At 39.0% G+C, this 26,701-nt stretch overlaps 1 protein-coding gene across 12 annotated transcripts in view; it reads left to right on the top strand.

Moving 5' to 3' along the window:
- Window positions 1-26,701, top strand: part of TTC3 (tetratricopeptide repeat domain 3) — a 144,139-nt gene that overhangs the window by 53,260 nt on the left and 64,178 nt on the right. For all 12 annotated transcript variants that reach the window (XM_007183754.2, XM_007183757.2, XM_057545599.1 and 9 more), the window contains 8 exons: window positions 1,583-1,643; window positions 4,689-4,773; window positions 16,267-16,401; window positions 17,052-17,132; window positions 19,612-19,724; window positions 22,188-22,308; window positions 24,384-24,506; window positions 25,260-25,361. In XM_007183754.2, coding sequence (XP_007183816.2) covers window positions 1,583-1,643; window positions 4,689-4,773; window positions 16,267-16,401; window positions 17,052-17,132; window positions 19,612-19,724; window positions 22,188-22,308; window positions 24,384-24,506; window positions 25,260-25,361 — 821 coding nt within the window. The remainder of the gene's footprint in view (window positions 1-1,582; window positions 1,644-4,688; window positions 4,774-16,266; window positions 16,402-17,051; window positions 17,133-19,611; window positions 19,725-22,187; window positions 22,309-24,383; window positions 24,507-25,259; window positions 25,362-26,701) is intronic.

Consider the following 26,701-nt stretch of genomic DNA (forward strand, 5'->3'; position numbering starts at 1 on the left):
TGGGATCCTCCCAGACCAGGGCTCAAACCCGTGCCCCCTGCATTAGCAGGCAGACTCTCAACCACTGCACCACCAGGGAAGCCCACTCCCAGCTTTTGAGAGAAATCGTTCTAAGTGGGTTATTCTTCTCTGCCTTTTAAAACAGAGTTTGAGAGAATTCAGCAACTCAAAGTTGTTGTTACACACAGGTTACTTATCTCAAGCTTTCATGTGCTCCTTTCAGAGTTACTGTGGTGAGATTGTTGACCTTCTAGTTAGTGATCCTGTTGCTCTCTTTTCCTTCCACTTGTTTTTTGGTTCATTTGTTTATTTTTTTCAGTGTTTTTACTTCTGGCAGCCATTTCTGTCTTTTTCTTCCTGCAGCTCTATCTTCTCTTAGGCTCCAGTGCTGCGTATCCAACCACTTAACTACTGGTTAGCACTTCAGCACAGTTACAGAGAGGGGGAAACGCAGGTGTTTGTCTTACCTGATGTGACTTGATAGCACGTGAAAAACCTTTGAGAATAACACCGTTTTTTTGAAAACAGCTTTTAATTGATTGGTATTTCTTAGACCATTATTATCAGATAGCACATTTAAATAATTTAAATACCATCCATACTTCCGCATCTATATTCAGTCAAAAAAATTGAGGTCCCAGGGTTAGGTTAAATAGTTTTGCCCTAGGTCACACAGTAGAAATCAAACTAGAACTCTTCTTTCTTTCTAGAAGCCTCTTTTGTTTTCTGAGACCATCAGAGCTCAGGCTCTCATCCCCTCCCTAATACATAGGCTCTGACTTGCCTCTGCCATCTCTCCCAAAGCTTCCCTCAGAGACACCTGGTCCCTACTGCTGTGCTCTCTTCTACACAACTTTGCACGTGTGACTCCCCTGCCCCAAAGCGTACAGTGGCTCTCTCCCCCTTTCAGTGGGACGAAGGCTGAGCTCGCAAAGCTGGGGAGTCAGAGGCCCTGGGCCTGTAAACACTCATAGCAGCCTGCCTGGCTTGCAGCCCGTTTCAACCTATCCTTACTTAACTCGCCCAGTCACACAGGTTTACTTAGTGTTTCTTAAAATAAAACTTCATTTGGCCCATTCTTTGCAAATCCTACTTGTTCCTTAAAACTAAATACAAATGCTGCATCCCCACTAAGGCGTTTCCCAGCCACTTCAGCTTAAGTGATTTTTCCCTTCTAGGAGTTACAAGAGCAGTTACTATGGAATAAATATTTCAGTAACAATGCATCTTCTTTTCTTCTTAATGGGGATTGTTATTTAATTGGTGAAGTGACTGTCTTTTCTTCCCATCTGATTGTAAACTACCTGAGAACAGGAACTACAGCCTGTATCTCTTCTATATCTACTGTAGGACTAAATGATAATCATCATTATAATTTATCTTTATAATAATTTTATAGCATACATAGAGAAACATCATCAGTAGCTTCTTTTTTTTGGCTTACCTGTTTATAGTTAGACTCACATACCGTGTTGCCTCCTTTGCTTTCTTATTCCAATTTACATTTTTAAAAATTGTTTTACTTTCAAGCTTGTAGATTTTTATGTACAGATTTCAGGAACAAATACTTTTGTATTCGCAGGTCAGCCTCCAAAATATAAAGGAAAACAAAAATCCCGAAACAATGAATTGGAGAAGTTCAGGTATGTTTTTTAATGTAAGGGGTTTTTTTTGTTTTGTTTCGTTTCTGTAATGCCCTCCTCCCAAGAAAAAAGGAAAAATAAATCTCTTTCTAGTAGTAGCTACCTTTACATATGTGTACTATGATAAGTAATAAAAATCCCTTTCAAATAGCACGGCATGTCTTTATTAGGAGAGGGTCATTTTTGGCTAAAGGAGTATTAATCCTGTGTTAATACTGAGTTCTGAAAGTCATATAATCCGAGATATATCAGTATTAATTAATTAATTAATTAATTAATTATTTTTGGCTGTGTTGGGTCTTTGTTTCTGTGCGAGGGCTTTCTCCATTTGCGGCGAGTGGGGGCCACTCTTCATCGCGGTGCGTGGACCTCTCACTGTCGAGGCCTCTCTTGTTGCAGAGCACAGGCTCCAGACGCGCAGGCTCAGTAGTTGTGGCTCATGGGCCTAGTTGCTCCACGGCATGTGGGATCTTCCCAGACCAGGGCTCGAACCCGTGTCCTCTGCATTGACAGGCAGATTCTCAACCACTGCGCCACCAGGGAAGCTCTAATTTTTTAAAATTCCAAAATACAGGCTCATAAGAGGAAAAAAGATTCAGATAAGTATAAAGTGAAAACTTAGTCTCCTTCCCTGTTTGCTTTATTTCCCCTCTCTCTGACTCCCTTCTCTAGTGCCTTGCTTTAGAAACTTGCTGTTAGCAATTTCTTGGCCATCTGGGAACTTAACTTTGCATACACAGGTGTGGCTATCTGTATATTCATAGGCAAGGATTTACTAATGAACCGACCACTTAGAAAATTCATTCTACCAAACATCCCCCCCAAATTAGCAGTAGGAACTCTTGCCACCAATCTTTAGAGTTAATCTCCCGTTAGCTACAAAGATGTAAATTGATTGCAAAGTGAAATTGTAAATCTTATAACAGATACAGAAATTCATGAAATCAATGAAAGTGGTGCTGGAGAAACTGCAAAGCCATTTTTGCCACAGTTCCACTAGTTTTCAGTTTTCTCTTCATTTCTTAAGGCTGATTACTTGCTAGGTGCTTAAAGGAGAATGCTTTGAATATCAAAGCACTAAGAGAAATTAGTAAAGCCCTGTTTTTAAAAAGTGACCGTTTTTTGATGGTGCCTCAAAAGTTAAATACAAAGCAAGGCCATAGTGCCTTTTGTTGTTCTGTTATTTGTTAGAAAAGTCCTGAGTCTTCCTCCTTGCCCCCCTTCCCTCATCATAAAAGGAAACCAAAACCCAATACATGCTCATTCTTTGAATGCACAGTTTTATAACTTTAACCTGTTGTGTTAAAGATAAATTTATTTTCCTGATATTTTGTTTCTGTTTTCAAACTGAATGCTCTTCTTGATTATGTCTACTTCATGAGGTTATTTAACAACTAAATGGGAAATACTTAGAGCCCTGGAACATGGTAAATGCTCAATACACTTTAACTATCATTATTGTTAACACTATAGTTTTCATTGTTGTTGGAACTCTTCTGGCTACAGCTTGCTTTTATCTCTTTCAAAATGCCTTGACTCCCTTTCCACGTCAGACCATGGAGATCTACATCCGTCATTTTCATGACTGCAGGATATTGCCTAGTATAGATGTGTGTGAAGGAGAAATTTCTAGAGTGGAACTGCTGTCAAAGGGGATGTGTAATTTTAACTTTGATAGATACTGCCAAATTCTCCTCTCAAAAAATAAGCAGTGTTCACACTCCCACTAAGCTATGAGAGGGTGTGGTATAATAAAAATATTTATATATTCGGTCTATGTCCCCGGTTCCTGGCACAGGGCTCCTAGGACCCTTGGAATTTCCTCAGTGATGAGAGAGTCTTTCGTTATTTATAATGAGCCCCTTCCTCTCTACTTGAGTTTATACTAATAAAGTGATCCAAGGCTGGGTCCCTACCTTCAGGATTGAGACTGGTCACCAGAAAGATAAAGCGTGTGATTGGTTGGAACTTTTCAGCCCCACCCCTGATCTTTGGGGAGAAGAAGGGAGCAAGAAATTGAGTTTAGTCACCAATGTCCAGTAATTAAATCATTGATGCCTGTGTAATGAAACGTCAGTAAGAACCTCTAAACATAGGGGCTCAGGGAGCTTCTGGTTGGTGAATACATCGAGATGCTGGGGCGCTGGTGCGCTCTGGGACTGTGTGAAAGCTCTGAGGCACCCCCTTCCCCTACACCTTCCCATGCATCTTTTCCACTGAGCTGCTCCTGACTTACATCCTTAACAATAAACTGGTAATGGTAAGTAGAGCGCTTTCCTGAGTTCTGTGAGTTGTCCTGGGGAGTAGTTGAACCCAAAGGGTAGTCACGGGAACCCCTGAATTTGTAGTTGACAGGGCAGAAGTATGGGTAGCCTGGGTACCCCATTGTGGCTGAAGTGAGGGCAGTCTTGTGGGACTGAGCCTTTAACCTGTGGGGCCTGAGTTCTTAACTCCAGAGTTGGTGTCAGAATTGAATTGTTGGACACTCAGTTGGTATTGGAGAATCGGTGTGGAAACATGACAGGTATGTGGTGTCAGAAACCCACACATGTGGTGTCAGAAAACACCACCTGGAGTACCTGAATCTTCCTTACCCTCACCAGCATTGGGGGTCAGACTTTCTGAAAAGGTTATATCTTATTAACAGATTTTCATATGAAATGGATCATCTTTGCAGTGTTTTGGGGCACATTTCTTGTTTCATGACTTTGTTGTTATTGATGACTTTAGATTTGTAATAACTTCAGGTAATCAGTGTAAATCCCCCAATTTCTTTCTTTTTTTTTTTTTTAAAGCTGTTCTTTTATAACATCTGAATAATCAGTTCATCTGGTCCCCTTTCCCCAGTAAATTTATAGGGATTTTTATTGGATTTAGAAATTAATTTGGAGAGAATTGGCATCTTGGTAATATTTCTATTTAGGAACTTGTGACTCTCCATTTACTAAGTGTTTAAAATGACCTTCAGTAAGTATTTTTTTCTTTATATAAGAAGCAGGATTGTTTTATTTTAAAATAATTCAAAACAGTGCTTTTCTCTTTTAGTTCTGGTTCACAAGGGAGTTTACCAGTAGATTTGAAAAACATCTTGGAGAAACAGTTTTCTAAATCCTCCAGAGCTGCACACCAGGTAAAGGCAAAGGCTTTTCTAATGGAAAAGCAAACTCTTTGAACATAACATTTTTCACATGAATTAAGTCTAATCGTGTACATCTCTAAAGTTTATTTTTTAATAATTTTAGTTATGAACATATAATTTAATAGATGATTGCTAAGAAACCAAATCGTCACTAATTTATGTTTTAACTTGGTAAGTGTGTGAACCAGAGATTTAACTAATGTTTACTGAATACTGAATACAAAATTGTTTGTTTCCCATAGATTTAAAAGGAAGAAGCAAGTCTTCCCAAAGTGTTAACTTTTAAGTTAAATATTTTAAGAAGGTTTAAATCATTTTAAAAGGTTTAAGCACCTGCGGTTTTATTACACTTACTATAGAACCATTAAAGAGCAAACATTTTTTTTTAAATATTTTTTATTTATTTATTTTTGGCTGCGTTGGGTCTTCGTTGCTGTGCGTGGGCTTTCTGTAGTTGCAATGAGCAGGGGCTACTCTTTGTTGTGGTGCGCGGGCTTCTCATTGCGGTGGCTTCTCTTGCTGCGGAGCATGGGCTCTAGGTGCACAGGCTTCAGTAGTTGTGGCACGCGGGCTCAGTAGTTGTGGCTCACGGTCTCTAGAGCACAGGCTCCGTAGTTGTGGCACATGGGCTTAGTTCCGCGGCATGTGGGATCTTCCTGGACCAGCGCTCGAACCCAGGTCCCCTGCATTGGCAGACGGCTTCTTAACCACTGCACCACCAGGGAAGTCCCTTATTTGGTTTTTTATGTAAGATGGCTCTAGTAGCACTTAGTTGTCTTTAACTTCATTCAAAACAGTTTTGATTGTATGTGACAGCTGTCATATCAGTGTGCATTTAAAAAAAACTTTTCAAAATTGGTGAATTTTTGTGTAACCATTTTAATATTGAAGGTGGAAGAAAAAAGCAACATTTTCAGCATATTACGCTTTATTATTTCAAGAAAGGTAAAAGTGCAACTGAAATGCAAAAAAGATTTGTGCAGTGTATGGCGAAGGTGCTGTGACTGACTGAACATGTCAGAAGTGGTTTGTGAAGTTTTGTGCTGGAGGTTTCTCGTTGGACGATGCTCCATGGTCGGGTAGACCAGTTGAAGTTGATAGCGATCAAATTGAGACATTAATTGAGAACAGTCAACGTTATACCACATGGGAGATAGCCGACATACTGAAAATATCCAGATCAAGCGTTGAAAATCATTTGCACCGGCTTGGTTATTTTCATCTCTTTGATTTTTGGGTTCCACATAAGTTAAGCAAAACACACCTTCTTGACCATATTTCCACATATGATTTTCTACTAAAACGTAATGAAAACATTCTGTTTTTAAAACAAATTGTGATTGGCAATGAAAAGTGGATGCTGTACAGTAATGTGGAACAGAAGAGATCGTGGGGCAAGCGAAATGAACCACCACCAACGACACCAAAGGCTGGTCTTCCTCCAAAGAAGGTGATGTTGTGCATACGGTGGAATTGGAACGTAGTCCTCTATTATGAGCTCCTTCTGGAAAACTAAACGATTAATTCCAACAAGTACTGCTCCCAGTTAGACCAACTGAAAGCAGCACTCGATAAAAAGTGTCCAGAATTAGTTGACAGAAAATGCATAATCTTCCATCAAGATAACGCAAGACTGCATGTTTCTTTGATGACCAGGCAAAAACTGTTAGAGCTTGGCTGGGAAGTTTTGATTTCATCTGCCATATTCACCAGACATTGCACTTTTGGATTTCCATTTACTTTGGTCTTTACAAAACTCTCTTAATGGAAAAAATTTCAATTCCCTGCAAGACTGTAAAAGGCACCTGGAATAGTTTTTTGCTCAAAAAGATAAAAAGTTTTGGGAAGATGGAATTATGAAGTTGCCTGAAAAATGGCAGAAGGTAGTGGAAAAAAATGGTGAATATGTTGTTCAATAAAGTTCGTGGTGAAAATGAAAAATGTCTTTTATTTTTACTTAAAAACTGAAGGAACTTTTTTGCCAACCCAATATACCATTCTGAGGAGTGATTTTGATGATGGGGGAAGCTATCCATGTAAGGGGCAAAGGGGTATATGGAATCTCTGTACTTCTCTCTCAATAAAAAAATGCAAGGGATACAACTTTGATATTACTTTGAAGGAAATTTATCAAGGTAAATGTATGTATTAAAGGAATAAAGACTTTTAGATTAGTGATACATTTATTCCAAGAGCAAGGAAAAAAACCCAAAGAAAGTAGAAGGAAATAACAAAGTAGAAAATAGTGAAGGAGATTGGTTCAAGATAGTGGAGTAGAAGGACGTGCTCTCGCTCCCTCTTGCGAGAGCACCAGAACCACAACTAACTGATGAACAGTCATCGACAGGAAGACACTGGAACTCACCAAAAAAGATACACCACATCCAAAGGAGAAGCCACAGTGAGACGGTAGGAAGGGTGCAATCACAATAAAATCAAATCCCATAACTGCTGGGTGGGTGACTCACAGACTGGCGAACACTTATACCACAGAAGTCCACCCACTGGAGTGAAGGTTCTGAGCCCCACGTCAGGCTTCCCAACCTGGGGGTCCGGCAACAGGAGGAGGAATTCCCAGAGAATCAGACTTTGAAGGCTAGCGGGATTTGATTACAGGACTTTGACAGGACTGGGGGAAACAGAGATCCACTCTTGGAGGGCACACACAAAGTAGTGTGCACATCGGGACCCAGGGGAAGGAGCAGTGACCCCAAAGGAGACTGAACCAGACCTACCTGCTGGTGTTGGAGGGTCTCCTGCAGAGGTGGGGGGTGGCTGTGGCTCACTGTGGGGACAAGGACGCTGGCAGCAGAAGTTCTGGGAAGTACTCCTTGGCGTGAGCCCTCCCAGAGTCCTCCATTAGCCCCACCAAAGAGTCCGGGTAGGCTCCATTGTTGGGTCACCTCAGGCCAAACAACCAACAGGGAGGGAAGCCAGCCCCACCCATCACCAGACAAGCAGCTTAAAGTTTTACTGAGCTCTGCCCACCAGAGCAACACCCAGTTCTACCCACCACCAGTCCCTCCCATCAGGAAACTTGCACAAGCCTCTTAGATAGCCTCATCCAAGAGAGGGCAGACAGCAGAAGCAAGAACTACAATCCTGCGCCTGTGGAACAAAAACCACATTCACAGAAAGACAGACAAGATGAAAAGGCAGAGGGCTATGTGCCAGATGAAGGAACAAGATAAAACCCCAGAAAAACAACTAAATGAAGTGGAGACAGGCAACCTTCCAGAAAAAGAATTCAGAAAAATGATAGTGAAGATGATCCAGGACCTCGGAAAAAGAATGGAGGCAAAGATCGAGAAGATGCAAGAAATGTTTAACAAAGACTTAGAAGAAGAATTAAAGAACAAACAAACAGAGATAAACAATACAATAACTGAAATGAAAACTACACTAGAAGGAATCAATAGCAGAATAACTGAGGCAAAAGAACAGATAAGTGACCTGGAAGACAGAATGGTGTAATTCACTGCTGTGGAACAGAATAAAGAAAAAAGAATGAAAAGAAATGAAGACAGCCTAAGAGACCTCTGGGACAACATTAAACGCAACAACATTCACATTATATAGGGGTCCCAGAAGGAGAAGAGAGAGAGAAAGGACCAGAGAAAATATTTGAAGAGATTATAGTTGAAAACTTCCCTAACGTGGGAAAGAAAATAGCCACCCACATACAGGAAGTGCAGAGAGTCCCATACAGGTTAAAGCCAAGGAGAAACACACCGAGACACATAGTAATCAAAGTGGCAAAAATTAAAGACACGGAAAAATTATTGAAAGCAGCAAGGGGAAAATGACAAATAACATACAAGGGAACGCCCATAAGGTTAACAGCTGATTTCTCAGCAGAAACTCTACAAGCCAGAAGGGAGTGGCATGACACATTTAAAGTGATGAAAGGGAACAACCTACAACCAAGATTACTCTACCCGGCAAGGATCTCATTCAGATTTGATGGAGAAATCAAAAGCTTTACAGACAAGCAAAAGCTGAGAGAATTCAGCACCACCAAACCAGCTCTACAACAAATGCTAAAGGAACTTCTCTATGTGGGAAACACAAGAGAAGAAAAGGACCTACAAAAACAAACCCAAAACAATTAAGAAAATGGTAATAGGAACATACATATCGAGAATGACCTTAAACGTCAATGGATTAAATGCTCCAACCAAAAGACACAGGCTTGCTGAATGATTACAAAAACAAGACCCATATATATGCTGTCTACAGGAGACCCACTTCAGACCTAGGGACACATACAGACTGAAAGTGAGGGGATGGAAAAAGATATTCCATCCATGTGGAAATCAAAAGAAAGCTGGAGGGCTTCCCTGGTGGCGCAGTGGTTGAGAGTCTGCCTGCTAATGCAGGGGACACGGATTCGAGCCCTGGTCTGGGAAGATCCCACATGCCGCGGAGCAACTGGGCCCACGAGCCACAACTACTGAGCCTGCGCATCTGGAGCCTGTGCTCCGCAACAAGAGAGGCCGCGACAGTGAGAGGCCCGCGCACCGCGATGAAGAGTGGCCCCCACTCGCCGCAACTAGAGAAAGCCCTCGCACAGAAACGAAGACCCAACAAAGCCAACAATAAATAAATAAATTTATAAAAAAAAAAAAAAAGAAAGCTGGAGTAGCAATAGTCATATCAGATAAAATAGACTTTAAAATAAAGAATGTTACAAGAGATAAGGAAGGACACTACATAATGATCAAGGGATCAATCCAAGAAGAAGATATAACAATTATAAATATATATGTACCCAACATAGGAGCACCTCAATACATGAGGCAACTGCTAACAGCTATAAAAGAGGAAATTGACAGTTACACAATAACAGTGGGGGACTTTAACACCTCACTTACACCAATGGACAGATCATCCAAACAGAAAATTAATAAGGAAACACAAGCTTTAAATGACACAGTAGACCAGAGAAACTTAATTGATATTTATAGCACATTCCATCCAAAAACAGCAGATTACACTTTCTCCTCAAGTGCGCATGGAACATTCTCCAGGATAGATCACATCTTGGGTCACGAATCAAGCCTCATTAAATTTAAGAAAACTGAAATCATATCAAGCATCTTTTCTGACCACAACACTCTGAGATTAGAAATCAATTACAGGGAAAACAACGTAAAAAACACAAACACATGGAGGCTAAACACTACATTACTAAACAACCAAGAGATCACTGAAGAAATCAAAGAGGAAATCAAAAAATACCTAGAGACAAATGACAATGAAACCATGATGATCCAATACCTATGGGATGCAGCAAAAGCAGTTCTAATAGGGAAGTTTATAGCAATACAATCCTACCTTGAGAAACAACAAACATCTGAAATAAACAATCTAACCTTACACCTAAAAGAACTAGAGAAAGAAGAACAAACAAAACCCAAAGTTAGTAGAAGGAAAGAAAGATCAGAGCAGAAATAAATGAAATAGAAACAAAGAAAACAATAGCAATGATCAGTAAAACTAAAAGCTGGTTCTTTGAGAAGATAAACAAAATTGATAAACCATTATCCAGACTCATCAAGAAAAAGAGGGAGAGGACTCAAATCAATAAAATCAGAAATGAAAAAGGAGAAGTTACAACAGACACCGCAGAAATACAAAGCATCCTAAGAGACTACTACAGTCAAATCCATGCCAATAAAACGGACAACCTGGAAGAAATGGACCAATTCTTAGGTATCACCTTCCAACACTGAACCAGGAAGAAATAGAAAATATGGACAGACCAATCACAAGTAATTAAATTGAAACTGTGATTAAAATCTTCCAACAAACAAAAGTCCAGGACCAGATGGCTTCACAGGTGAATTCTGTCAAACATTTAGAGAAGAGTTAACACCCATCCTTCTCAAACTTCCAAAAAATTGCAGAGGAAGGAACACTCCCAAACTCATTCTATGAGGCCACCATCACCCTGATATGAAAACCAGACAAAGATACTACAAAAAAAGAAAGTTACAGACCAATAACACTGATGAATATAGATGCAAAAATCCTCAACAAAATACTAGCAAACAGAATCCAACAACACATTAGAAGGATCATACACCATGATCAAGTGGGATTTATCCCAGGGATGCAAGGATTCTTCAGTATATGCAAATCAATCAATGTGATACACCATATTAACAAACTGAAGAATAAAAACCATATGATCATCTCAATAGATGCAGAGAAAGCTTTTGACACAATTCAACACCCATTTATGATAAAAACTCTCCAGAAAGTGGGCATAGAGGGAACCTACCTCAGCGTCATAAAGGCCATATATGACAAACCCACAGCAAACACCATTCTCAATGGAGAAAAACTGAAAGCATTTCCTCTAAGGTCAGGAACAAGGCAAGGATGTCCTCTCTCGCCACTATTATTCAACATAGTTTTGGAAGTTCTAGCCATGGCAATCAGAGAAGAAAAAGAAATAAAAGGAATACAAATTGGAAAGGAAGAAGTAAAACTGTCACTGTTTGCAGATGGCATGATACTATACATAGAGAATCCTAAAGATGCCACCAGAAAACTGATAGAGCTCATCAGTGAATTTGGTAAAGTTGCAGGATACAAAATTAATGCACAGAAATCTCTTGCATTCCTATACACTAATGATGAAAAATCTGAAAGCGAAATTAAGGAAACACTCTGATTTACCATTGCAACAAAAAGAATAAAATACCTAGGAATAAACCTACCTAGGGAGACAGAAGACCTGTATGCAGAAAACTATAAGACACTGATGAAAGAAATTAAAGATGATACCAACAGATGGAGAGATATACCATGTTCTTGGATTGGAAGAATCAGTATTGTGAAAATGACTCTAGTACCCAAAGCAATCTGCAGATTCAGTGCAATCCTTATCAAATCACCAATGGCATTTTTTACAGAACTAGAACAAAAAAATCTTAAAATTTGTATGGAGACACAAAAGATTCCGAATAGCCAAAGCAGTCTTGAGGGAAAAAAACGGAGCTGGAGGAATCAGACTCCCTGACTTCAGACTATACTACAAAGCTACAGTCATCAAGACAATATGGTACTGGCACAAAAACAGAAATATAGATCAATGGAACAGGATAGAAAGCCCAGAGATTAACCCACGCACCTATGGGCAACCAATCTATGACAAAGGAGGCAAGGATATACAATGCAGAAAAGACAGTCTCTTCAATAAGTGGTGCTGGGAAAACTGGACAGCTGCATGTAAAAGAATGAAATTAGAACACTCCCTAACACCATACACAAAAATAAACTCAAAATGGTTTCGAGACCTAAATGTAAGACTGGACACTATAAAACTCTTAGAGGAAAACATAGGAAGAACACTCTTTGACTTAAATCACAGCAAGATCTTTTTTGATCCATCTCGTAGAGTAATGGAAAGATAAACAAAAATAAACAAATGGGACTTAATGAAACTTAAAAGTTTTTGCACATCAAAGCAAAGTACAAACAAGACGAAAAGACAACCCTCAGAATGGGAGAAAACATTTGCAAATGAATCAACGGACAAAGGATTAATCTCCAAAATATATAAACAGCTCATGCAGCTGAATATTAAAAAAACAAACAACCCAATCCAAAAATGAGCAGAAGACCTGAATAGACATTTCTCCAGAGAAGACATATAGATGGCCAAGAAGCACATGAAAAGGTGCTCAACATCACTAATTATTAGAGAAATGTAAATCAAAACTACAATGAGGTATCACCTCACACCAGTTAGAATGGACATAATCAGAAAATCTACAAACAGCAAATGCTGGAGAGGGTGTGGAGAAAAGGGAACCGTCTTGCACCATTGGTGGGAATGTAAATTGGTACAGCCACTATGGAGAAACAGTGTGGAGGTTCTTTGAAAAACTAAAAATAGAATTACCATATGACCCAGCCATCCCACTACTGGGCATATATATACCCAGAGAAAACCATAATTCAAAAAGACACATGCACCCCAGTGTTCATTGCAGCACTATTTACAATAGCCAGGACATGGAAGCGACCTAAATGCCCGTCGTCAGATGAATGGATGAAGAAGATGTCGTACATATATACAATGGAATATTACTCAGCCGTGAAAAGGAACGAAATTGGGTCATTTGTAGAGACGTGGATGGATCTAGAGACTGTCATACAGAGTGAAGTAAGTCAGAAAGAGAAAAACAAATATAGTACATTAATGCATATTTGTGGAACCTAGAAAAATGGTACAGATGAACCATTTTGCAGTGCAGAAATTGAGACACAGATGTAGAGAACAAACGTATGTACACCAAGGGGGGAAAGTGGCGGGGAGGGGGGTGGTGTGATGAATTGGGAGATTGGGATTGACATATATACACTAATATGTATAAAATAGATAACTAATAAGAACCTGCTGTATAAAAAAATAAAATTCCAAAAAAGAAAATAATGAAAATGGAACAACTGGTAAAGAAGGATCTACAAAGCTAAAAGTTCTTTAACAATCTAAATAAAATTTACATATCAGTGTGTAAACTGTTTAAGAAAGGAATAAAAGAAGACAGAATAAAACAATTTCAAGAATGAAAAAGGAGACTTCCCTGGTGGTCCAGTCGCTAAGACTCTGTGCTCCCAATGCAGGGGGCCCGGGTTCAGTCCCTGGTCAGGGAACTAGATCTCACACAGCACAACTAAAGTTCCTGCATGCTGCAACTAAGACCCAGCGCAGCCAAATAAATAAATAAATAAATATTTTTAAAAAAAGAATGAAAAAGGATACATTACTACAGACCCTTCAATATTACAAGTACTATATCAAAATACTATTATGAACAACATTATACCAGGAAATTTGAAAAAGTATGTAGATGAAATGAACAAATTCCTAGAAAAATCCAGCTTATAAAAACTAACTCAAGGGGGCTTCCCTGGTGGCACAGTGGTTGAGAATCTGCCTGCTAATGCAGGGGACACGGGTTCGAGCCCTGGTCTGGGAGGATCCCACATGCCGCGGAGCAACTAGGCCCGTGAGCCACAACTACTGAGCCTGCGCGTCTGGAGCCTGTGCTCCACAACAAGAGAGGCCACGATAGTGAGAGGCCGGCACACCGCGATGAAGAGTGGCCCCCACTTGCCGCAACTAGAGAAAGCCCTAGCACAGAAACGAAGACCCAACATAGCAATCAATCAATCAATAAAATATTTAAAAACAAACAAACAAACAAAAAACTAACTCAAGAAGAAATAGAAACCTACAGAATCTAGAATTTATAGAACCATGGCTAATCACTATTCCAGTCATTGAATACTTGTAGACTATGTATTATCAGTGAAAGATTGTTTCTTTTGGTTAAATGTGATTCATGTGAGTCTGCTTTGACACTTCAATGCTTTATGTAAATACAGTTCTATTTCTTCTAAAATAAAATGTTGGATTTAAATTTCACCCCCCAAAAATGTATATTAACATGAAACACAACACTCATTTTAATATCTAGGTCATTTTTTTTAAAATTTTTTATATATTTTTTAATGCTATTCTTGTCTGCTTACATTCTTTTTATTTATGTATGTATGTATGTATGTATGTATGTATGGCTGTGTTGGGTCTTCGTTTCTGTGTGAGGGCTTTCTCTAGTTGTGGCAAGTGGGGGCCACTCTTCATCGCGGTGCGCGGACCTCTCACTATCGCGGCCTCTCGTTGCCAAGCACAGGCTCCAGACACGCAGGCTCAGTAATTGTGGCTCACGGGCCGAGTTGCTCCGCGGCATGTGGGATCCTCCCAGACCAGGGCTCGAACCCGCGTCCCCTGCATTGGCAGGCAGACTCTCAACCACCGCACCACCAGGGAAGCCCTATCTGGGTCATTTTAAAATTCTGTTAACTATGTTAGGTATATATGACAGATACCTTATTAAGGACTATTGGAATGAAGCATGTTAAGCATTTTTAATCAGTTTCCTAATTGGTTTCAACAGCTTTCTAATTAGTTGCATAAAAGCATTTTTAGAATTTCTAACAGTTGGTGATTTTAAAATTGTCATTTTATGTTGATTTTACTGATTCTAAAAACTGTGATGGACTTAAATTGTAAAGACAAAAGAGTATTTAAATAAAAATGATGGTTATTTTTGAGCCTTGATTTGTTCATTTAACACACTTTTCTTTAGGCCCTTGCATACGCTGAAGACTGGCATTGCCATTCAGCCCGCTCTCATGGAGCTTTCAGTGCAGGCCATTTATTTGTACTGTTTTGAGAGAAATAATTTCCAATGGAAACATGAGGCAAATGGATTTGTTTTCTAGAATGAAAGAGATTAGAATGGAATCTGTTCATCCAAGGCTGAATAATAAATAATAAACAAGTGTGTGTGAGGATAGCACGTCATCTTCTATAACTGTTAAAATTCTTATCTTAACATAGATGTGGCGATCGTTGAGCTTTTTAAATACTGTATAGCAAATACCAAGTTTACTTGAGAGCTGCTCTTTTCCATGTGTTTTCTGGGGGGAAAGTTCTCCTAAACTTTGATTCATTGGACGAAAAGCACTAGGCAGCTTTTGTTTATGTGTGACCAGACTGCTTTTCCCTCTGTGTTTTGTGCAGTGGGGTCTCCTTTTGGATCCTTATCATTAGGAACAGTGAGGAATGTCACGCAAATATTTACATTTTCTGCTCTCTTGAACGGTGTACGCATGTATGGCAAGGTGTGGGGAGATCTAGCTTAGCCTCCAGGCTTGCCTCTCCAGTCTTTATGGAACTTTTGTGGCCTATAGCTATTGCCATGTAACTAAAATCTGAATACAAATTATAATGTATGTGCTCATGTATATTCAAATTATAAAGTTTTTTTCTCGCTTTATTTCAGGGTACATTATAGCAGTTTTTTTCCTTATTCTCTTGTCTTTGCATTTAACCTAGTAATATCTCTCCCGATAATATTATCTAGTTATATTCAAGTACGTGTTAGGCAGGAGTAGAGCTACAGATTGAAATAACCATTTCTTGCTGAGAATTTAGGTTTGTTCCAGGGCATGAGGGCAGTTGTTAAAATCTGGTAGTGACCAGGAAATTGATAGCTTGTTCTTATTTGTCTAGTTGTTCTAGTCTCGGCCAAACAATTTACTTATTTAAATGATGGCTGATGTTCTCCATTTGAGCTGTTAAAACATCCAAATACTGCCTGGTTAGCCTGGAAAAGTGAGTACAGCTTAGCACCACGTAGTGTAAAGTGAACCACCCTTCTTTGTCATGGGCAGCACTAGAAGTGTTGGGATTAAGATGGTGAAGCAGTACCTTTCAATTTCCACTTTAATGGTGCTGTGCTGAGAAAAGAGTATAACGCGTAAAGGGTGGCTTTGGGTATTTACATGTTTTATGATCAGTTATAAAGTGTAACTGCCCGATGATGAACGTTGGCATCTTAAGTTTTACACTAAGCAGGTGTAGCTCTGGTTTACTGAAAAAGAATTTCTTTTTTGCAGGATTTCGCTAATATAATGAAAATGCTGAGAAGCTTAATCCAGGATGGTTACACGGCTTTGTTGGAGCAGCGCTGCCGCAGTGCTGCCCAGGCCTTCACAGAGTTGCTCAATGGTTTAGATCCTCAAAAAATAAAGGTGAAATTGCCTCCTGGTAACTTGTTTACCGATGCTAATGCGTTTCAGATGAATGTAGAAGGGAACCAGCACTTTGACTTCATTGTACTAATGTATCATCTTGCTGAGATCAGCTGAATTTACTCCAGGTTGTGAGAAGCAGATAACGCTCTGATTCAGCCTTTGTGGTTGCAGTCGTTATAGAAGCCAAGTTTAGACTCTCTCCTTGCACTGTAGTTGGTGTTCATTAGAACTCTTGGCTTTTTATCTTATTAGAGTACTAAGTCAAGGATTTGGACTCACTTTAGTCACATATTTTCATCCACAAAGAAACTATTAGCTGGGTAAATATGCAAGGTTGTAAGAGAGCAAATAACAGTCTGTTACTCATTCCATTAATATGCAAAAGAATATGACATCAGTTATTCTATCTGTCATGAACCATGCCTTCAGGGAACTCTGAGACAGTGATTTTGTGTTTTAGATACTTGATAGCAAGATAACTGCATATCTTTGCAAAATGTATTTTCTAATTCTGTTTGGTCTTTGTCCCACAGTGATTAGTAAGATATTTTTGTGCTTCTTTTATACTGTTGTGGCTAACAAGTTAGTATGATGCACATTGGGCAGAATTATGTTCAGATGTTTAACTGGAGCATTTTAATTGACAGCAACTGAACCTGGCCATGATTAACTACGTCTTAGTAGTCTATGGACTTGCCATATCACTGCTTGGAATAGGACAACCTGAGGTAAGATTTGTAACAGAGATAATAAACAATTAAAATATGTCATTAATTTTAGAAGGTATGTTAAAATAGTTTTTCCATTTTGGCTTATTTCCTTCTGGGTACTTTTTTTTTTGCTTTTCCAGTTTTACTGACATATAATGGACATACAGCACAGTATAAGTTTAAGGTGTACAGCATAATGATTTGACTTATGTATATCATTAAATGATTATCACAGTAGTTTAATGAGCACTGTCTGTGTACTTTCTTGATAATTTTTTCTGAAATACCTAAATTAAATTTAGTTTGTGATTTTTTTTGAAAAGAAAATTTAGTTTGTGTTTCCGTTAGAAAAGTTATGCCAGACCACCAGTGGGAATCTACGTTTTATTTGTATAAAAAGTAAAGGACGTGATGTATCATGAAAAATTTCAGAAACATGTTGAGGTAAAAAGGCAAGTTGGAGAATGTAGTAAACATCGTGATATCACTTATGTGCAATTTGGAAAACTTACAGGACAGTAGTATATTGTTTATGGCTATCTGTGAATCTTGCAAAAGTAAAAAGAAACATGGACTAGCCCTACATCAAATTTAAGATAATGGTTGCATTTAGTGATAGAAGAAAGGAATGGGACTTGGAAGGTTAAAAAAGCAGAGTTCAACTTTGTGTCATGCCTTTTTATTTTTTAAATCATAAAAAGAATGCTAATGTTAATAGCTCTTAGTTCTGGATAGTAAGTACCTGGGTGTTTTATCTTCTAGAGTTCAGGCTTCCCATAACCACATGCAGTCAGTGCATGGGTGTCAGCACACATGGTTTCCATTTCTCATGGTCCTTCAGTGCTCTCCTGGAAAGCTTACTTACCTGCACTGCTCAGCATTATACTTTGCTTTCCATGGCTTCGAGTTTTTGATAAAGGTTGAAATGGCTCTAGAATTACCTCAGGAATAATATATCCTTTCTACGAACTTGGGCCCCAAGCTTCCTAGGCTAGGTGAGGCTTAACCCTAATTGCTCCCTAATAAGGATCAGGTTGTTTTATGTTCTGCTCTCTGAGTGGTCCAAAGAGCCTGAGGTTCATTTTCCTTGTGACATGCTGTTGGTCTTTTTTTTTTTTTTTTAATTTATTTATTTGTTTTTATTTTTGGCTGTATTGGGTCTTTGTTGCCGTGCGTGGGCTTTCTCTAGTTGCGGCGAGCAGGGGCTACTCTTCGTTGCAGTGCGCGGGCTTCTCATTGTCGTGGCTTCCCTTGTTGCGGAGCACGGGCTCTAGGCGCACGGGCTTCAGTAGTTGTGGCACGTGAGCTCAGTAGTTGTGGCTCGCGGTCTCTAGAGCGCAGGCTCAGTAGTTGTGGTGTACGGGCTTAGTTGCTCCGTGGCATGTGGGATCTTCCCGGACCAGGGTTCGAACCCATGTCCCCTTGCGTTGGCAGGCGGATTCTTAACCACTGACCACCAGGGAAGCCCCTTTCTTGTTCTTGATGTGACAGATGAGTGTCTTTCATTAGGGAATCTCTAACTCTATTTTCTAGTCGATTGTTGGAGACAGGACTGTATGATCTCCATTCTTCTATTCTTGGCAGAGTAACAATAAGCTTCTTACCATGTTTTGCCTTACCGGAACTGAAGAAATAGTTTATTACATTTTTTATTTACTTTGATTTACTTTTGGTTTAAAAAAAAAACTAAATAGGTATGCTAGAACTTGGACATTTAAGAGAATTTCATCATTCAGAGTGTCCCCAGAAGGAAGTATTCACTCCAGAACAGCCCTTGCTGAAACATTTTTGGCATGCCTCCTTTGGAGCTGGCCTCAAAGCTTCTTATTAACTCTCTGGCCTCAAAGCTTCTTATTAACTCCATTTTGTACTGACATTTCCTTTTTCACCCACAGTGGAGTGGCCAGTATTGCTTTGAGCTAAGTGTCTTTTGGATTTTTTCCAAAACAATATTCATTCAAAGCCCAGAGGCTTCCACTGTTGAGAATATTCAAAAGAATGTACTCTAAGCTCTGTAAAGTTTACTAAAGAGCTGTTTTTAAGACAGAGCATTTGTCTGTCTGATGTCACAAAACATTGTGGCAACATCATTGGAATTCCTGTGATCCCAAGGGGGCAGCACTTACTAGGATATATGTTATGGCGTGTTTGCATCCAAATCAGTCTCTTTTACCCAGAATTCACACCTTTTAGGGTTAGCCAGCACACACTGGGACCCCTGTGTGTTAGTAAATGCTCGTTTGGTTGGTTGTCTGATTTCAGTGGCAACTTTTCATTCTGGAGCTGGATCATTTTGGTTGTGTCTCTTGAGTATCCATATGGTCAAATTTTATGTAATTGTTAAGAAAATGAAGTGCAGAATGTATAATTTTGCCATAGAAATTTTAGGATATACGGTTGTTTTTAATATTACACAAAAGGAATCAACTTTCAGGTAAAATCGGATCCAGTATTTCTCTTTTTGTGTAAGTGATCACTGTTCTCATTGCTATTGAAGGAATTATCTGAAGCTGAAAACCAGTTTAAGAGGATGATTGAACACTACCCCAATGAGGGACTTGATTGCTTGGCCTACTGTGGAATTGGAAAAGTGTATTTGAAAAAAAACAGGTTAGTAGAAACCACACTACTTTATGCTCTAGGCTGGTTACTCATTTCAAATCTAATGTGATGATGATCCTTTTTCTGGAGTTATTTTGGTGTCTTCTCTGTGGCACACTATGATAATTGTGTTTACTTTGAGGACTGGCATTTGAATATTAATTATTAAAGTAAGGTCAATCACTTCAGTTCCCAGTGCTTTCTAATTTTGAATGTAATAGGAAAATCAATAATAGAGTAATTTGGACTTCCCTGGTGGCACAGTGGTTAAGAATCCGCCTGCCAATGCAGGGGACATGGGTTCGATCCTTGGTCCAGGAAGATCCCACATGCCGTGGAGCAGCTAAGCACGTGTGCAACAACTACTGAAGCCTGTGCACCTAGAACCCGTGCTCCGCAACAAGAGAAGCCACCGCAATGAGAAGCCCGCGCGCTGCAACGAAGAGTAGCCCCTGCTCGCTGCAACTAGAGAAAGCCCATGCGCAACAATGTTGACCCAAGCAGCCAAAAATAAATAAGTAAAAAATAAATTTAAAAAAATAATAGAGTAATTTGACACAAAGGATTTTATGTTTTATCTTTTAGTATATGTCATTTATAAATGGCGACTGAATTGGTATAAATTAATGCTTTACAAGTGTGATTATATAATTTTTTGGTTAAATACCTATTTCCCCCAAAAAACTTGTATGAGGATGTGTTCTTTTTTTTTTTTTTAGTTATTTATTTATTTATTGGCTGTGTCGGGTTTTCATTGCATGTGGGCTTTCTCTAGTTGTGGGGAGCAGGTGCTACTCTTCGTTGTGGTGCGTGGGCTTCTCACAGCTCAGTCTCAGTAGTTGTGGCACACGGGCTTAGTTGCTCCGCAGCATGTGGGATCCTCTGGGACCAGGGCTCAAACCTGTGTCCCCTGCATTGGCAGGCAGGTTCTTAACCACTGCACCACCAGGGAAGTCCCTAATACGAAATATATATATGTTCAAGGACATTATGAGTTAGAAACAAAGATCTACAGCCAATATAGTGTACAGCCAATAGAAGTACAGCCAATATAGTGGTAGGTATGTTAGATTACTTTTATAAATAAATAATTGTTGACTGATTGAATATCATTCATAACTTTTAATTATCCTTAAATTTTCATCTAACTGTTTAGAGGGAGTTTTATCAGACCATTGGTATTCTTGGGAACCCAATCTTAGGGGGTGCCTAGAACCTTCTTTAAAGATCTTTAAAGATTAAAGAAAGTTCTTTTACTTCCTGAAGCTACTGTCTGACCAGTTCAACTCTTTCAAGAATCAGGGGTGGTGAGGATTTAGCAGTCACCTCTATGGTAATAAATGAAATTAATTCCAACTTAGCATAAGTTGTTTGGGACATACCTGTTTAATGCAGTGGCCACATGCAGATATTCACAAGATCTGGGAACGTAACATAAATGTGTAGCATCATGGAGATTGTAGTAAATGAAGACGTGTTTGCCATTCTGAAAGGCATTTAAATTTTTTAAAAACTTATTTTATTGAAGTATAGTTGATTTACAATGTTGTGGAAGGCCATTTAACTTTCAGTTTCACAATAATACGGTTTGTGTTTCAATGTCCAGTAAGCTGGTTTTTTGCTGTTGCAATGTGCAGTGTCTGGTTGAAAGTCCTGCTCTTTATAACTGTCTTATGGTGGATGCTGGTCTAGCTTTTCTGCAGGTGAAGTTTTCTGTACCCAAAGGCAAAAATGACTTCTTCAATTGGGAAATCATTTCAAGATTGGAGAAAGCAGAGAACCCTCTATTCTCTAGTCTGAAGAGAAGAATAAAGACTGGGATAACCTTATGATCCAGTATTCTTTTGTTGAATGGACTGTGGGAATCTATTGAGATTAATTTTTAAACCATAAATTGGAACTGAAAGATTTCATATTTATAGTTAAAATAGTTTACATACACATTTGTTCTGTTAAAATAATTCACTGCTTTATAGTTGAAGATGTCCAGAATATACGATTTCTTTAAAAATTTTTCAGCAAAGCGGTTTTACTATAGATGTTCTAAATGAGTCAAGTTAAAAAAATTTCCCTATTTATGATTAATTAGTTGAAGTGGAGCTTTGCTGTTGCTCTACAAGAATCTAATTAGATTAGTAAATGAAATAAAAATGGAACAACCATAATTTATTCAGTTTTCTGTTTTAATTGTTGAAAACTTAAAAAAAAAATTGCAACTTTAAAAGGACTAGTGTGCACCTACCATAATAAAGCCAGTGTCCAGGTAGATTAGTGTTTAATTTATATTACCTTTGTAGCAAACAGTGATAATGTCTTGGTTTTTTAAAGAACATATGGGTTACATTGAATATTTCTGTGTAGTGATTTGTCAAATGTACTCTTACCTAGTAAGCTTGAAATTTCTGTGCCTTGTTGTGGGGAATGAAAATTCATGTCACATCTTTAATACCTTCTTCATAATTATGACTTTAGATTTCTAGAAGCTCTTAATCATTTCGAGAAAGCAAGAACCTTGATCTGTCGTCTTCCTGGAGTGTTAACTTGGCCCACAAGTAATGTGGTTATTGAAGAGACTCAGCCAGGGAAAATAAAGGTAACCGTTCATTTCTCTAGAGAGCATCTTACTAACCATAAAAGCTCATCTGCGCTTCTGCGCTCCGACTCAGGTACCAGAAGACAGGTAGGAGCACTCTGTCCTCACATGCGTTTCCCCTTGAAAGACTGGTGAGAATCACCAGCGTTTATTGAATGTTTCCTGTGTGCCAGTCATACACCTTCCATTTATCATTACCTTTAACCCTTATAGCAACCCTGTGTGATGAGCACTATGATTATTCCCATTTTACAGATGAGGAAGATTACATTTAGAGAGGTTAAGTGTTGAGCTCAAGGTTAAACAGCTGGGAAATGGTAGAGCTGGGACTTGAATCCAGGCATTCTGACCAGAATGTGCACTGTTAAGCAGCATGGCGTACTGGTTGTACTTAGAGAAAGGTATAGCATTGTTTTTTCATCATGGTTATTAATGGTACTTGAAATGGTACCATTAATGGTACTGAAAATACAAATTTACAAATGGTATTAATGGTACTGAAAATACAAATTTAGTCTCATATCCAGAAGCGTAGGATGCTTTGCCAGTTCTAGAAAGACTAAAGTATGTGAATTGACTTGGATGGGCCTTTACTTGTGATGAACCCTGGCATTTACTCAGAACTTGCTTTTGGCTGAAGCTTTTAAAAGCACAGGAATCAACTCTTACAACTCAGTAATAAAAAGACACTAATTAAAAGTAGCCAAAAGATCTGGATAGGTGTATCTGCTAACAAGTTGTATAAATAGACAATAAGCATGTAAAATGTGTTCAACAATTAGCCATCAGAGAAATGCAAATTAAAACAAGATACTACTTCATACTCACTAGGGTGGCTGTAATCAAGAAGGCAGACAATAACAAGTGTTGGCAAGGATGTGGAGAAATCAGAACGTCCATACATTGCTGTAAAGTGTAAAATGATGAAGCTGCTTTGGAAAACAGTCTGGCAGTTCCTCATAGGTTAAAGATAGAGTTACCATATGACCTAGCAGTTTCACTCCTAGGTATGTACAGAGACAGGAAAACATATGTCCTCACAAAAACTTGTACATGAATGTTCATAGCAGTATTATTCATAGTAGTCAAAAAGTGGAAACAGCTCAAAGTGTCCATCAACTGATGAATGGTTAAATAAAATGTGGTATATCCATATAATTGAATATGAGTGACAGAAACCAGACACGAAAGGCCACATACTGTATGATTCTGTTTGTCTGAAATCTCCAGAATCGGAAAATCTATATGTGAAGACAGATAGTAGATTAGTGGGCTAGGGGATTGAGGAAGGTTGGGGAGGGATTGCTAATGGGTATGGCGTTTCTTGTTGCGTGGTGAAATGTTCTAATTTTAGGTTATCGTGATGGTTGTACAACTCCGAATATACTAAAAAACCACTGAACTATACACTTTAAGTGTGTAAATTGTATGGTATATGAATTATATCTCAACAAAGCTGGTATAAAAAATAAAACTAAACATAGGGATTGTTGGATTTCCCTCTCTTTATACTGGATTGGAGTGGAGGCACAGGAACTACTGACAACGAACAGCCAGCACTGGAAGCGTGGCATGAGTCTTGGGGGCCTCAGTGGCAGTGGTGTAATTCTCCAGGTGATGAACAGGCACAGGTGGCTGGGGTTCAGGGAGGTAGATGGATGGCAGTGGTGGGGTCCTAGGTGAAATGACATTGAGAAGGAGGAGAACAGTAGAGCCCTAAGGGTTATTCTACCTCATTTGACTCCCTGTGAATGCTTAGAGGAGGTTTCTAAGAGGTATGTAGTGTAAAATGAGGTTTGATGATTATTACACAGGATAAGGTTTTGATTCAGAGTCTGAAATTCTGAAAATTTTTTGCTCAGCCCTTTTTTCCCATCTTTGTCTCTTGGCATGTCTCTGTATCAGCCTCTCTCTAGAAGGAAAAACTTTAAAAGTTGTGTGTAGTTCTTGGCTAAAAGGCATTTGGTCCTTTCTATGCTGAAAATATTTTGATGGCAAGAGGTTATTGAAATCACAAACATTTTATTGTTGAATTAGTGTTGTAGTAGTATCATTTTTGTTTATTTTCGTTTTAGATGCTGTTAGAGAAATTTATTGAAGAATGCAGGTTCCCTCCAGTGCCGGATGCCATTTGTTGCTATCAGAAGTGCCGTGGATATTCCAAAATCCAGATATACATAACTGATCCAGACTTTAAGGTACTAATGAGTGTGTACTAGGTCATTAACTTGCTGAATTGTGCCTTAAAATGGATTCAGAACAAATTCTGTAATTGGAGACACCTGAGTTCTGTGACTTGTCAGCAGTTTTATGTCCTCTTGTCCTCCCCATCCCCTGGACTTAAGTCTACATCATCTCACATGGGGGCCCAGAGCCACTGAAATAAACACCGAGAGCAGGGATGGTGACCTGAGAAGGCAGGTTAGCTGATTCCATTTCCCCTTTCTAGCCTATTTTTAGAGCCTCAGGGAACAAAGTGAGGTTAGTTCCCCTGATTTGTTGCAATTCCAATTTCTTGTAACATTTGAGTCCAAGAATCTGAAGGCCATTCTGATCACTGAATTAACTCCTAGAGACCTAAGTCTGAGACCGAGTCTGGCAGTGAATTGAGTGAGTAAGACCCTGGGCTTTAAGCTTGTTCAGGAAGATACAAGCTGCTCGCTGTCCCTGGTTAGTAGATCAGATGAAATAAGTTTATAAAATATTTGATATTGTAAAGGAGAACGCAGCTGTAAAGTGTGGAAATGAATATGTCAGTTAAGCTCAGTATTTCCAGCACTAGGCAGTCTGGGGTACGGAAGTATTATACTCCCCCAGGAGGAAATGTGACATCTAGTTATGTCTGCCAGGAAAATGCAGACAGCTCTATCTTAATATGTGTTGTGAGTGAGAGAGAGAGAGTGTGTGTAGACATCTTTCAAATGCGAGTTAAAAATTGTTTTAAACCCTAGGGTTTTATACGAATCAGCTGTTGCCAGTACTGTAAAATAGAATTCCACATGAACTGTTGGAAGAAGTTAAAGACAACAACCTTTAATGATAAAATTGACAAGGTAAGGCTAACAAGATTGTCTGGATTTTTCAGTATGCTTATTGCATGCTGATTTTTTTCCCCTAAGAATCTTTAGGAAAAGTCTTAAGAGGATATGAATTCCTCCCTGTGCATGAGACATAATTAGAAAGTATTAAATTAAAAATTTAATGATAAAGTTAGAAAATCAGTTTTTGTTTTTTAACGTATTTATTTTTTATTTATTTTATTTTTGGCTGCATCGGGTCTTTGTTGCTGCACACGGGCTTTTCTCTAGTTGCGGCAAGTGGAGGCTACTCTTTGTTGCAGTGCAGGGGCTTCTCACTGCAGTGGCTTCTCTTGTTGTGGAGCACGGGCTCTAGGCGTGCGGGCTTCAGTAGTTGTGGCTCTCGGGCTCTAGAGCTCAGGCTCAGTAGCTGTGGCACACGGGCTTAGTTGCTCCACGGCATGTGGGATCTTCCCAGACCAGGGCTCAAACCCATGTCCCCTGCATTGGCAGGCGGATTCTTAACCACTGTGCCACCAGGGAAGACCAGTTTTTTTGTTTTTATTTTATGCAAGTGTAAAGGCAGTAACCATAGAGGCTTTTAATAAATTGTTGAACCCCTTTTACATTGGAAGTATTATGATCAAAAATAAAAGTTTAAATGTCTGATTTTAATGTTATGATGTAGAATTGGGGCTTCAAATTTTATATTTTCTAAAAAAATTTGATGAGATAATTTGTACTAAGAAATCAACTTAATTTTGTACTGCCACATCTGATTGGGGTTTTCTCTTAATTAACAAGGTAATGATGTTAATTACCATTAGCCAGATATACTTTGAGAGCAGTCACAGTTTAATAATCTTGTTTGCATTGATAGAATTTGTTTCTGATCCATATAAGCTATGGACTTAAAACAAGAAAACCTTTTTCTATGCTGCTTAGCCTCATGTAAACCCCTGTCCTTATTAAGGAAAAAAAATAAGGTGGTTGTGCTAGGTGAATGTTAGCAATAGGAATTATTGAAGTTTAGTAGAAATAAATTCACACATTTTACACATTATCATGTAGTTAACTAGAGGTGTAATGATGTGACCAAGTAACTGCTGCCATTGAGTCACTTCTGCTATATCTTTGTCCTACCTTAATTGGGCTTCTCTAGCTGTGCCCTCGCCCTTAGTGGTCTTACCATTCCCATGGGTTGAAATACCCTCTGTAAATTCGCTTTCACTAGGATGTATTGAAGTAACTCAAATATCTTATGACTTACAGTAAGAAAGGCTCGTTCCTTGCCTGCGTCACTTGTCCTGAAGTTTCGCATTCATTGTCCAGGGTTGGGCTGTGGCAGCTCCAGTCTGTGTGGCTGTGTTCTTTGT

The sequence above is a fragment of the Balaenoptera acutorostrata genome, chromosome 4, assembly GCF_949987535.1.
Source record: "Balaenoptera acutorostrata chromosome 4, mBalAcu1.1, whole genome shotgun sequence".
Classification (NCBI taxonomy): Eukaryota; Metazoa; Chordata; class Mammalia; order Artiodactyla; family Balaenopteridae; genus Balaenoptera; species Balaenoptera acutorostrata.